At 43.3% G+C, this 14205-nt stretch overlaps 1 protein-coding gene across 1 annotated transcript in view; it reads left to right on the top strand.

Moving 5' to 3' along the window:
* Window positions 1–14205, top strand: part of LOC138676256 (collagen alpha-1(VII) chain-like) — an 831262-nt gene that overhangs the window by 197054 nt on the left and 620003 nt on the right. Inside the window, exons 10-11 of the mRNA XM_069765365.1 lie at window positions 5692–5847; window positions 6026–6142. Coding sequence (XP_069621466.1) covers window positions 5692–5847; window positions 6026–6142 — 273 coding nt within the window. The remainder of the gene's footprint in view (window positions 1–5691; window positions 5848–6025; window positions 6143–14205) is intronic.

The raw sequence follows: 14205 nt of genomic DNA on the forward strand, positions 1-14205 counted from the left end.
TGGGTTGTTTGTGATCGCTTCTCTAAGATGGTCCATTTGGTACCCTTGTCTAAATTGCCTTCCTCCTCTGAGTTGGTGCCATTGTTCTTCCAGCATGTGGTTCGTTTACATGGCATTCCGGAGAACATCGTTTCTGACAGAGGTTCCCAGTTTGTTTCGAGGTTTTGGCGAGCCTTTTGTGCTAGGATGGGCATTGATTTGTCTTTTTCCTCGGCTTTCCATCCTCAGACAAATGGCCAGACTGAACGAACCAATCAGACCTTGGAAACATCTGAGATGTTTTGTTTCTGCCGATCAGGATGATTGGGTGTCCTTTTTGCCTTTGGCTGAGTTCGCCCTTAATAATCGGGCCAGCTCGGCTACTTTGGTTTCGCTGTTTTTCTGCAATTCTGGTTTCCATCCTCGTTTCTCTTCAGGGCAGGTTGAGTCTTCTGACTGTCCTGGTGTGGATACTGTGGTGGATAGGTTGCAGCAGATTTGGACTCATGTGGTGGACAATTTGACATTGTTCCAGGAGAAGGCTCAACGTTTCACTAACCGCAGGCGCTGTGTGGGTCCCCGACTTCGTGTTGGGGATTTGGTTTGGTTGTCATCTCGTTATATTCCTATGAAAGTTTCCTCTCCTAAGTTTAAGCCTCGTTTCATTGGTCCGTATAGGATTTCTGAGGTTCTTAATTCTGTGTCTTTTCGTTTGACCCTTCCAGCTTCTTTTTCCATCCATAACGTATTCCATAGGTCATTGTTGCGGAGATTCGTGGCACCTGTGGTTCCATCCGTTGATCCTCCTGCCCCGGTTTTGGTTGAGGAGAAGTTGGAGTATATAGTGGAGAAGATTTTGGATTCTCGTATTTCGAGACGGAAACTCCAGTACCTGGTTAAGTGGAAGGGTTATGGTCAGGAAGATAATTCCTGGGTCTTTGCCTCTGATGTTCATGCTGCCGATCTGGTTCGTGCCTTTCATTTGGCTCATCCTGGTCGGCCTGGGAGCTCTGGTGAGGGTTCGGTGACCCCTCCTCAAGGGGCGGGTACTGTTGTGAATTCTGTGGTCAAGCTCCCTCCTGTGGTCATGAGTGGTACTTCGGCTGGTTCTGTCTATGAGCTTCCTCTGGTGGATGTGAGTGGGGCTGCGGCTTCTGAGTTTCCTTCCTCAGGTGACGAGGTTAAGTCGTTAGGTGCTGCTCTATTTAACTCCACCTAGTTCTTTGTTCCTGGCCTCCAGTCAATGTTCCAGTATTGGTCTTGCTTTCTCCTGGATCGTTCTTGTGGCCTGTCTGCCCTGCATAAGCTAAGTTCTGCTTGTGTTACTTTTGTTTGCTATATTTTCTGTCCAGCTTGCTATATTGGTTTTTCTTGCTTGCTGGAAGCTCTGAGACGCAGAGGGAGCACCTCTGTACCGTTAGTCGGTGCGGAGGGTCTTTTTGCCCCTCTGCGTGGTTGTTTGTAGGTTTTTGTGCTGACCGCAAAGCTATCTTTCCTATCCTCGGTCTATTCAGTAAGTCGGGCCTCACTTTGCTAAATCTATTTCATCTCTGTGTTTGTATTTTCATCTTACTCACAGTCATTATATGTGGGGGGCTGCCTTTTCCTTTGGGGAATTTCTCTGAGGCAAGGTAGGCTTATTTTTCTATCTTCAGGGCTAGTTAGTTTCTCAGGCGAGTTGCATAGGGAGCGTTAGGCGCAATCCACGGCTACCTCTAGTGTGGTATTATAGGATTAGGGATTGCGGTCAGCAGAGTTCCCACGTCTCAGAGCTCGTCCTATGTTAGTAACTATCTGGTCACTTTGTGTGCTCTTAACCACTAGGTCCATTGTGGTTCTGAATCACCTGTTCATAACAGTCACGTGACTTTTTACGTCACGCTAGGTCCTATCTGGCGTCTGCAGCACCACAGGTTTTCAGCATGCATCAGTCCTTGTTGCGCACCACTAGTGAGGACGCTTAGGGGGTGTATGTCACCGGCCGGGACTACACTCCTGAAGAGACACACATTTTTTCCTTCCTCTTTTCCTTACTTCGGACTCCGTCTGGATTTTCACCAGGAACGTAACCCTTGATTGGAAGACTGTCATCATCGGGTAATGAGGCTTTTTGCCGACACTATACATTCTAATGACATTGAACTATTCATCTATTTGCGTACCTGAACTAATGCATTTTTATATATATCTTTTAATATGTGTGCAGCCATTGCACTGAAAGACTGATTGTATTCATTGTTGTGTGCTAATTTTATTATTAAATAGCTAGTATATCTTATGGGTTATAGGCAGCCTCGTTTCTACTAAGGATAGAATATATGCACAGCGCGAAATATATGTAGGTTTTACAACTTTATATTTTTGTTTGATAAAATATACCATAACATGTATTATTGGTGTTGATGTAAATCAGTGCTTCTCAAACTATGAGACTTTTTTCATTCGTAAGGCATTATCTAATTTTTGGTGATGCTTCTCTGGGAACAGACTTACACTGTCTCACAGGGGAATGGTTGAACCCCCAGTAAACCCCTGTTCTGGTGTTTCCCATGTAATATTTGTGTATAGTTGAATAGTGGGCCCAATTGTGCCCCTGTCTGACATTGCTTGTGAAGATAATTTTCACAGACGTTTAATTCTTCTTAAAGGGAACCTGTCACCCCGTTTTTTGAGATTGAGCAATAAATACTGTTAAATAGGGCCTGCTCTGTGTGTTCCTATAGTGTATGTAGTGTACCCCGATTCCCCACCTATGCTGAGAAATAACTTACCAAAGTCGCCGTTTTCGCCTGTCAATCAGGCTGGTCAGGTCGGGAGGGCATGGTGACATCGCTGGTTCTTCCTCAGCTTTACGTTGGTGGCGTAGTGGCGTAGTGGTGAACAAGCAGCGCGCGATCTGCGCTGTAATCCCTTGCATCGGTGGGGGCGGCCATCTTCCTGGGGCCGCGCGTGCGCAGATCGAGTGCTCTGCTGCACGGGGCTTCAGGAAAATGGCCGCGGGATGCCGCACGTGCGCATTAGAGATCGCGGCGGCCATTTTCCCAAAGCCGAGTTTGCATCTCTGTAAGACTAGTAACAATTTTTGACTTTTCAGAGTCAGTTACTTTTTCTGGGCCTATTTTGCTTATGGAAAACAAGCTACCTAATAATTTTGCACACCGTGATAAAGGCTGTTGTATCCTTAGGCTGCACCCTCCCTCATTGCACAAATACACATCACTTGATTTGCTTTATCCAATAAGCATTTAAGTTTATACAGCTTGGAGTATGTACTTGATGATATGGTCAAAATACGAAGATGCCCAATAAATGGCACACAGTGTATTAAAAAAAACTTGCAATATTAACACTAGGCCTGGTTTTAGGCTCACATTATATTCACTTCAGGACATAGGCATGTGAGAAGCAATAGACAAACCCTGACTCATTGACTTGTATAGGAGAATTGGAGCATATCCTGATCTGGGAAATGATCATTGTGAAGGAGGTGGGACAGAACTGTGACTATCACTTATTGTGAACAGTGGATCATGTGTTATCTACTGTGTATGGCTATGCTTTCTATTGGGATATCAGCACTCATGGAAGGATTATCATCTTGGACCGAAGAACTACATTACAGTAATATTTGCAGGACTTATAATTTGACAATTGGAGATTTGGTGGTCCAGATTTTTCAGCTGAGGCCTTCTTTTATATTTCAGCAGTTTAGGTGAGGTTGCATCAGCATCCACATCTGTTGGTGTTGGTCGTTTGCATTACTGGAAATTAATCATATTATTGGGAAATAAATTTTGTTTTTTCTTTGTATGGTCATATATGCAAATTCAAGCTCTGCTTATTTTATTTATATATTCAATATATTTTTATATTGCTCAATACACCGATATGCATTATTATTTTCCAGTCTCCCTGCTTGTGTCCAATTGGGTGATTTCATCTTTCATCCTGATTTCCCCATTTTGGGAGTTCTCTCATTTGGGCCATTAGGCTGCTTTGCTCCACAAGGTAGCCCCCTACTCAAGTCAATCTGCATTCTTGCTCTTTTGTCCAAAATACATGTCTCCATCATGACAATCTAGATTATTACACCTATAAGACAGCAGATGAACTGCATTCTATCTGCTAGCCACCATGGTCCCTGTCTAATACAGTAGTTAATTGAGGTTCCCCTTCTGTGAGATCACTTTGTGCACAAGCACAGTAATACTATTTAAAACATTGTCCTGTTTGGTCTCTTATCAAGTGAAATTTTCAGTCATTAAAAATGTCTTTATATGTATATCTTGCGATATACTTACATTGTTTATGCATCCTTGGTTACCATGACTTCTCCATATCACGTTCTGGCTGCCTACACTTCCGGTCATGCGTATTCAATAGATTTCCCCTTGATGCGGTGGAACGCGTGCAGATGCTTCCTATTCTTGGGTTACCAAGACAATGTATGTCATTTCCAGTCTTGTGTCTTGCCTGGTTCCAGCATATAATATATCTTGATGAATAAGGTATTTATAAGTTATACTCCAGTCTCACTTTATGGCCCCTGAGAAAACCAGTTTACTGGCGACACGAGTCGGGCAGGCTCAGTGTCCTTCCATCCCTCTGCGACCTTTTTTCTCCCCAACTTTATCCTGATTTTGGATATGCATCCATGGTGATGCACACGGCAGCAGCACCAATGGACTCACGGTAATTTTATTCACATTATTTTCATTTTTGCGATCATTTATTTGATCTTGCTCGTTAAGGGCTGCCAATCCGCTATCTATATACATTCTGTGCACATACACCTGGATTTAGATGCTTGTTTTGGACACCTTTCTGTATTTATTACAATTGATGCTTGGTTGATACAATCACGGCGACTCATGAATTAGAAAACATTTCCTAAAATCAGGCAACCTTTCATCATTTTGTATATTACATTTAAATAGTTGATTTTTTAAGAAAATATGGTGTATTGACTATTTCTATATATGCACTTTATTTTCCGGGGCAGGTCCATGAGTGTGGTGGGACGGTTGTAGCCTTATTACCGGCTTGTTTGTTATGCAATCCCTTTTGGCTTTTTAATGTTTTTACAATTGGAGTATTTCTTGTATGTCAATAAAGGTACAAATGTTTTATGTTTATCATTTTTGAGTGATCCCTGGTATTAGTATGCCTCTTTTTGTGTGCTTTCCAGTGTACTTAGCATGCTAAAGGTGATCCTTTTCCCCGGAGTGGTGCCCTCCGCCCTAGTTCTGCTACACAATAGGCACTGTTTTCACTTAGAATTCACATATTTCTCTCTAAAAGCAATCTGTGCATCTGAGGAAGGTCAGTGAACTGACTGAAACATAATCCTTTGACTGTGGATTGCATCTACATAAATAAAATATTTTGAATCATGTCTTCTATGTAGCAGGTTCCTCAATATTAGCTCATCAAGGGTTAGGAGTCCTACTTGTGCTCCAGTTTCTACAGTAGTGCCTTGTTCTGGTATATTAGTATTAGACTTATTGACTAATATGAAAATTGCCAAATTTCTGAATCTTTTTTGAACGAAAATGGAGATATGGAAAACTTTAAAAACAAGAAAGAACCTGATTTAAATAATAAATCATTTTGTGATGACTTCTTCCCTTTAGTACAATGGTGTACATGAGGCTTTAGATTGAATAAACAATTAGTACTTCCCTTCTATGCAATTATCAATCTACTTTTTAGCCAACAGACCTGGATTTACCTATGAACAAATCTTAAATGGCGATGTCTCGTCACACACTATCGATAACTTGGAGGAGGAGAAAGAATACACTGTCAGTATATATGCCGTCTATCCTGAAGGACCTAGCCAACCTGTGTCAGCAGTGGGCCGTACATGTAAGCATGCAATATAGCTTGCATTATTGGTTTTTTTTATTATCCAAGTCTTACGACACAATTGTTCACTTATGAACTTTATAATCAAAATCAATTACATTTTTTTACATGACAGCAGTCCAGTTAGGGGTTTATTGAGCACAGACTTTTTAGTTTTCTTTTGCTTACATTTTTATAGTGAAGTTGCTTCCTGTCAAAAGTTTAACACTGCAGAATGTCACAACTGGAACTATTCGAGCACACTGGACTTCAGTTCGAGGAGCAACAGGCTACCGACTTACTTGGTCCTCTACAGGTACTATCACATTGTAGAAATATTTTATTTGCTTAGTTATGGTAGTAAAACAGTTACCATACATATATATTTAGTATGTAGTAGGCATGGGCAAAAGGTCACTGATATAACAGTGCTATGCAGTACAGGCTATGAAAATGGTTATTCATTTATACATTCTGACGATTTTGAAAGGTTCATGTGACAATCTAGCTTGATAGGCCATACAATGGAGGACAATTTATTAATGTTTTAGGGATTATATTCTGGCTGAGATACAGCGTCTGGCTGGCCATGCTGCCCAAACGCATCAGCTTACTTATCTCAAAGGGAATCTGACATGTTATAGAAAGTGGATATAAAAAGTCTACAAACCCCTATTAAAATACCAGGTTTTTGTCATGTAAAAAAATCATATCAAGAAGAATTATTTGAGAACTTTCCACCGTTAATAACACCCATAGTCTGTACAATTCAAAATAAAAAATGAAAAATAAACTTAAATCTTTTGGGCTGAAAAAAGAAAAATAAAGAACTAAAGTAAAATAACTAAAAACTTTTATGCTAATACTTTGTTGAAGTACCATTTAAATTTATGACAGCATTCAGTCTTTTTGGGTAGGAGTCTATGAGCATGGTACATCTTGAATTGGCAACCTTTGCCCACTCTTCCTTGCAGTAGCACTCTAAATCTGTCAGATTGTGAAGGCATCTCCTGTATACAGCGCCCTCTTTAAGCCAGCCTATAGATGTTTAATTGGATTCAGGGCAGGTCTCTGGTTGGGCCATTCCAAAATGTTGGTCTTCTTTTGGTGAAGCCATTCTTTTGTTAATTTGGAAGTATGTATGGGGTCTTTGTTGTGCTGAAAGGTAAAATTCCTTTTCATCTTCAGCTTTTTAGAAAACGCCTGAATGTTTTGTTGCAAAATTGATTGATAGTTGGACCTGTTCTTAATTCCCTCCATCTTCAAAAAAGTCCCATTTTCCACCTGGTGAAAAACAGCAGTAAAGCACATGCTTCACTGCGGGTATGGTACTCTCTTGATGAAATGTAGTGTTGCTTTTGCACCAAACCTACCTTTTGGAATTATGGCAAAAAAGATGAACATAACTAATTTTCCCACATGCTTATAGCATGTGGGAAAATGAAGGTTTTGTCAAAGTAAAGCCAGACTTGGAAGTTTTCTTTGTAAGAGGTTTTGATCTTGCCATCCTACACAACAAGCCAGACATATGAAGAATATGGGAGATTGTTGTCACATGTGGTACATAATCAGTATTTGACAGAAATTCCAGTAGCTCGTTTAATGTTTCTCTGGGTCTCCTGGCAGCCTCACTGACTAATTTTATTCTTATATTGCCAGCAATTTTTGAGAGTCAAACGTTCAAGGTAATGTCAAATTTAGCTACTTCTTGTTGATCGTTATCACAGTGTTCCATGATATATCTAATACCTTGGAGATGTTCTTTGCACCCTTCTCCTGACTGACCACTTTCAACAATGAGATCCCTTTGCTTTGTTGCAAGCTGTATATGGACCATGGTTTTTGCTATAAAAGGCAACTGAGAAAATGTCAGGAAAGTCCTGCTAGAACAGCTAAACTATATATGGGATTAATCAGAATCACTGTAAATGACGGCAGTTGTGTACTGACTATTATTTAACATGAGTTTACATGTGATTGACTAATTCTGAACACACCCGCATCCACATTTATAAGAGTGTTCACACTTATCTAACTGCAATATTTTAGTTTTGTTATTTTTATTTTCTACCTCAAAATTATTTCAATTTGTTTTGCAATGGATTTGTACAAATTATGAAAAATATTTAGAATTGAGAGTCCTCAGTGGTTAATACCTTTTAATGGCTAACTGAAAAAATGGTAACAAATTGCAAGCTTTCGAGACTACATACGTCTCTTCATCAGGCAAAGTCTTTGCCTGATGAAGAGACGTATGTAGTCTCGAAAGCTTGCAATTTGTTACCATCTTTTCAGTTAGCCATTAAAAGGTATCAACCACTGAGGACTCTCAATTCTAAATATTTTTCTATCTACTGGCTAACACGGTACCAAGATATATTTCTTTCCTGTACAAATTATGAGTGACATTAATGGTGAAAATTGTTCTGAAATTATACTTTTTGGTATGATTTTTTTTTCATAAAAAAGGCATATCAGGGGTGTGTGTAGACTTTTTATATCCACTGTATGCACACACATATGTGTATTTATATGACACAAAATATATGACACAAGGGAGCTTTCCTGGGAGATCAAGCTGTCTTTGTGTCCTAAGGTCACAGATTAAGCTGAATATAAAGATGGAGGAAAGAGCCTAAGGGTCCTTCCTCCACTGCTTGGAAGACTTGACCAGGTGCTGAGCATGACTAGTCTCATTTCTGGCTATGGTCCCAGGCCTTCTCATCTAAGTAAATTTTCTCTGATACAGCAGAGCATTTCAGAGAATGATATAGCTGGCTGCAATTGATATGATGCTGCCTGCAGTTTGGGCATCCTAGTTAACCTGACAGGCTCCCTTTAAAGGTTTCTTAAATTCTTGTTATTGCTCATTCAAACAAGAGTACTTTCAATTCATATGCAGTGTGTGTGCCAAAACACTGCTCATGCACAGCAGACATTTTATTATTATTATTATTATTATTATTATTTATTGTTATAGCGCCATTTATTCCATGGTGCTTTACATGTGAGGAGGGGTATACATAATGAAAACAAGTACAATAATCTTAAACAATACAAGTCATAACTGGTACAGGAGGAATGAGGACCCTGCCCGCGAGGGCTCACAATCTACAAGGGATGGGTGAGAATACAGTAGGTGAGGGTAGAGATGGTCATGCAGCGGTTTGGTCGATCGGTGGTAGCTGCAGGTTGTAGGCTTGTCTGAAGAGGTGGGTCTTCAGGTTCTTTTTGAAGGTTTCGATGGTAGGCGAGAGTCTGATGTGTTGTGGTAGAGGGTTCCAGAGTAGGGGTGATACGCGAGAGAAATCTTGTATACGATTGTGGGAAGAGGAGATAAGAGGGGAGTAGAGTAGGAGATCTTGTGAGGATCGGAGGTTGCGGGTAGGTAAGTACCGGGAGACGAGGTCACAGATGTATGGAGGAGACAGGTTGTGGATGGCTTTGTACGTCATGGTTAGGGTTTTGTAGTGGAGTCTCTGGGCAATGGGGAGCCAGTGAAGGGATTGACAGAGGGGAGAGGCCGGGGAATAGCGGGGGGACAGGTGGATTAGTCGGCAGCAGAGTTTAGAATAGATTGGAGGGGTGCGAGAGTGTTAGCGGGGAGGCCACAGAGCAGGAGGTTGCAGTAGTCAAGGCGAGAGATGATGAGGGCATGGACTAGGGTTTTTGCAGATTCATGGTTGAGGAATGAACGGATTCGTGAAATATTTTTGAGTTGCAGTCGGCAGGAAGTGGAAAGGGCTTGGATATGTGGTTTGAAGGAGAGATCAGCGTCAAGGATTACCCCGAGGCAGCGAGCTTGTGGGACTGGGGAGAGTGGGCAGCCATTTACTGTAATTGATAGGTTCGTTGGGGGGGTCGCGTGAGATGGGGGAAAGATGATGAATTCTGTTTTGTCCATGTTAAGTTTCAAAAATCTAGCGGAGAAGAAGGATGAAATAGTGGACAGACATTGAGGGATTCTGGTTAGAAGGGAGGTGATATCTGGTCCAGAGATGTAGATCTGTGTGTCGTCAGCATAGAGGTGATACTGAAAGCCATGAGATTCTATGAGCTGTCCCAGGCCAAAGGTGTAAATGGAGAAGAGCAAGGGCCCAAGGACTGAACCTTGTGGGACTCCGACAGATAGAGGGCGAGGTGAGGAGGTGGTGTGTGAGTGGGAGACGCTGAATGTCCGGTCTGTTAGGTATGATGAGATCCAGGATAGGGCCAAGTCTGCGATGCCAAGGGAAAAGAGGGTTTGTAATAAAAGGGAATGGTCCACTGTGTCAAAGGCAGCCGACAGGTCGAGGAGGAGGAGGACAGAGTAGTGTCGCTTGCTCTTGGTGGTTAAGAGGTCATTGGTGACTTTAGTTAGGGCAGTTTCGGTGGAATGGTGTGACCGGAAGCCAGATTGTAGGCGGTCAAAGAGGGAGCAGGAAGAAAGATGGGAGGACAGTTCAAGGTAAACGTGTTGTTCCAGTAGTTTGGAGGCATAGGGGAGAAGTGATATAGGGCGATAGCTAGATACAGAGGATGGGTCAAGAGAGGGCTTTTTGAGGATAGGTGTGATGGAGGCATGTTTAAAGCTTGAGGGGAAAACACCAGTTGTTAGAGATAAGTTGAAGAGATGGGTTAGGGTTGGGATGAAGATTGTGGTGAGGTTTGGGATGAGGTGGGATGGGAGTGGGTCAAGTGCACAGGTGGTGAGATGTGATCTTGAGAGTAGAGTGGAGAGTTGATCTTCTGTAATGGTGGAGAAGTTGTTTTTGGAGGTGGAGGGCTGTGAAATCGGGAGGAAGAGCTCTGGGGGTTGTTGACCAAAACTGTCTCTAATGCTATCAATCTTCTGCTTGAAAAATGAGGCAAAGTCTTCAGCAGAGATAAGTGGGGAGGGAGGAGGTGGTGGGGGACGGAGGAGAGAATTGAAGGTGTTGAATAACTGTTTAGGGTTGTGAGAGAGGGAGGATATGAGAGATGAGAAGTAGGTTTGTTTAGCTGTGGCAAGTGTGGTCTTGAAAGTAGTGAGGGACTGTTTGAATGCGATGAAGTGCTCGTTAGAGTGGGATCTTTTCCATCTGCGCTCAGCAGCTCTGGAAGCTCGCCTAAGTTCTTTGGTCAGGCTGGTGTGCCAGGGCTGTCTGTTGATTTTGCGAGCTTTGGTATGTGTAAGTGGGGCAGCAGATTCCAAAGCTACAGCTATTGTGGTGTTATATAGAGCAGCAGCGTCATCCGCATTGTGTATGGAACTTATGCCTGTGAGGGGGAGGAGGGATTCAGAGAATGAATGTAGGTCAAGATGTTTAATATTTCTGCGAGGGTGTGAAAGTTTGTGGGGTGGGGATTGTAGACATGGAGTGGAGAGAGATGAGAATGTGAGAAAGTTGTGGTCAGAGAGAGGAAGAGGTGAGTTAGAGAGGTTAGATAGAGAGCAGAGGCGGGTGAAGATGAGGTCCAGTGTGTGACCGTCTTTGTGAGTGGCTGCAGAAGACCATTGAGTGAGGCTGAAGGAGGAAGTGAGAGATAGAAGTTTAGTGGCAGCTGAGAGGGAAGTGTCAATGGGTATGTTGAAGTCGCCCATGATGATAGTGGGGATGTCCGCAGAAAGGAAATGAAGTAGCCAGGTGGTGAAGTGGTCAAAGAAGATGGTGGCTGGCCCTGGGGGGCGGTAAATGACAGCCAGTTGGAGGTTGGTGGGGGAATAGATGCGCATAGAGTGCACCTCAAAGGAAGGGAGGGTAACAGAGGGTGGCAGTGGGATTGGGGTGAAGGAGCAGTTATCTGACAGGAGAAAACCAACTCCTCCGCCATGTTTGCTGCTGGGGCGGGGTGTGTGGGAAAGGTGGAAGCCACCGTAAGAGAGTGCAGCAGGGGAGACTGAGTCAGAGGGGGTGAGCCAGGTTTCGGTGATGGCAAGGAAGGAAAGTTTGGTAGTAACAAAGAGATCATGGATGTAGGAGAGCTTGTTGCAGACAGAGCGAGCGTTCCACAGAGCTCCCGTTAGTGGGACTGGGGAAGCGGGGGCTGGGTGAATGGGTATTAGGTTAGAGAGGTTACGGAAGTTTGTGCTAGAGCGTGGATGGGAGGTAGAAATGATTGTGGGAATATGGTGAGGAGGACCAGGATTTGGAGAGATATCACCAGCAGTAAGAAGGAGCAGAGAAAGTGTTAGCAGGTGGGAGTAGGAGAGGGCTTGAGGGGGCTGTCTGTGTTTGGAGACAGAGGATTGTATGTTAAGGAACAGTTTGGAGGAGGAGGTGAGGTGGATGGGGAGGATTGAAGAGGAGATGAACATTTCCTTACTAGGTGTAGGGATCAGGGGAGGTAGCAGAAAGTGAAGGATTATAGGAGTGAAAGTGAAAACAAACAGAAACATTCTTTTCAAAGACTGTGGCCAGTTACCTTCAGTTCCCTTCAGGTTCAATTCAGGTTTTAATTCTACTGTAATCCACACTTTTAAGGACACACTTCTAAGGGATCACACTGCAGACTGAAGTCCATGCAGACTTATACTATGCAATATATGGCAAACTAAGTGCGTTCAGGTGTGAAGCAGAGAGGAGTGGTCTCTGCTCATCTTGGTCAGAGAATTAAGGGTGGACCAGATGCATACAATCAGGCCTGAGTAAACAAGGTCATAAATAACACAGGGTATGCTGGGGTTAGCTGAAAAGCATACCATGAGAATGCTAGGAGCAGAGGAAAGTCTGTGTGGAAAGCTGGGTGATGTAATTATGTGCACTTCATAGACAGACAGCGCAGGGAAGCTGGCTGGATAGACATACCATGAGAATGCTAGGAGCAGAGGAAAGTCTGTGTGGAAAGCTGGGTGATGTAATTATGTGCACTTCATAGACAGACAGCGCAGGGAAGCTGGCTGGATAGACATACCATGAGAATGCTAGGAGCAGAGGAAAGTCTGTGTGGAAAGCTGGGTGATGTAATTATGTGCACTTCATAGACAGACAGCGCAGGGAAGCTGGCTGGATAGACATACCATGAGAATGCTAGGAGCAGAGGAAAGTCTGTGTGGAAAGCTGGGTGATGTAATTATGTGCACTTCATAGACAGACAGCGCAGGGAAGCTGGCTGGATAGACATACCTGTTGGAAGAATAGAGATGCTTGTTAGAGTGCGATGGTGGCAGGTAGCAGGGCACAGTCTGTATACATCTTTCAGGTTTTAATTCTACTGTAATCCACACTTTTAAGGACACACTTCTAAGGGATCACACTGCAGACTGAAGTCCATGCAGACAAATTTTATCTCATTTGGTTTTGACACAAGTTTTTGTTCACTCCCTCTTATATATCTGAGATGCCCCCCATGCTTCTTGTGATTCTGTGTACACTGTGGGGGGCATCATAATGTGGTGGGGGAAGGGGATCTGTGGAGGAATCATACTGTAGGGTTAGTCTGTGGTGGGCATCATTCTGTATGATGGAGGTTTTGGGGACATCATATTGTGTGTGGGTGAGTGCACTGTAGGGACTTCATACTATGTATGGTGGGCTGTTGTGAATTCCGCTCTTGGGCTCCCTCCGGTGGTTGTAAGTGGCACTTTTGTGAGTTCTGCTCTTGGGCTCCCTCTTGTGGTTTCTAGTGGTATGGCTGCTCCTTGGAGTTAGCTGTCTTCAGCTACTTTCACTGATCGTCTTTTCTGCTCGGCTATTTATGCCTGGCTCTGTCCTTCAGCCAGTGCCACTTGTAAATGGTTCCTGGTTGGATTCACATCTCTTTGGAGTTCCCTGTTATCCTGACCAGTTCAGCAAAGCTAAGTTTTTGCTTGCTCTTTTCTGTTCACAGTTACTTATCCGTTCTGTGCTTCTATGTTTGTCCAGCGTTATCAGTATGAATTAATTCTGTCTTGCTGGAAGCTCTGGGAAGCAGATGTACCCTCCACACCTTTAGTCAGGTGTGGAGATTTTTAGTAAACTTTGCGTGGATTTTTGTAGTGTTCTAGACTGGCCTCCTGTGCTCATCCTGTTTTCATTCTGTGTATGTCTTTTCCCTCTCCACTCACAGTCATTATTTGTGGGGAGCTAATCTATCCTGTGGGGATTTTCTCTGAGGCAAGATAGTTTTCCTGCTTCTATCTTTAGGGGTACTTAGCTCTTAGGCGGTGACGAGGTGCCTAGGGAGAGTTAGGAGCACCCCACGGCTACTTCTAGTGTTGTGTTGAGCTTAGGGACTGCGGTCAGTACAGTTACCACTTCCTTCAGAGCTCGTTCCAAGTTGCTCCTAAACCACCGCATCATAACAGTGGGCATTGTGGGGGAATCTTATGGTAGGAGCAATGGAAGAGGTACCATAGTGTGTGAACACAAATGGGCTTCACTAGGAGTAATATTTCTGTGTGATTGCACATAAGGGAGGTTGCGTGCCTATGGTACTGGC

This window comes from Ranitomeya imitator, chromosome 4, assembly GCF_032444005.1.
Source record: "Ranitomeya imitator isolate aRanImi1 chromosome 4, aRanImi1.pri, whole genome shotgun sequence".
Taxonomy (NCBI): Eukaryota; Metazoa; Chordata; class Amphibia; order Anura; family Dendrobatidae; genus Ranitomeya; species Ranitomeya imitator.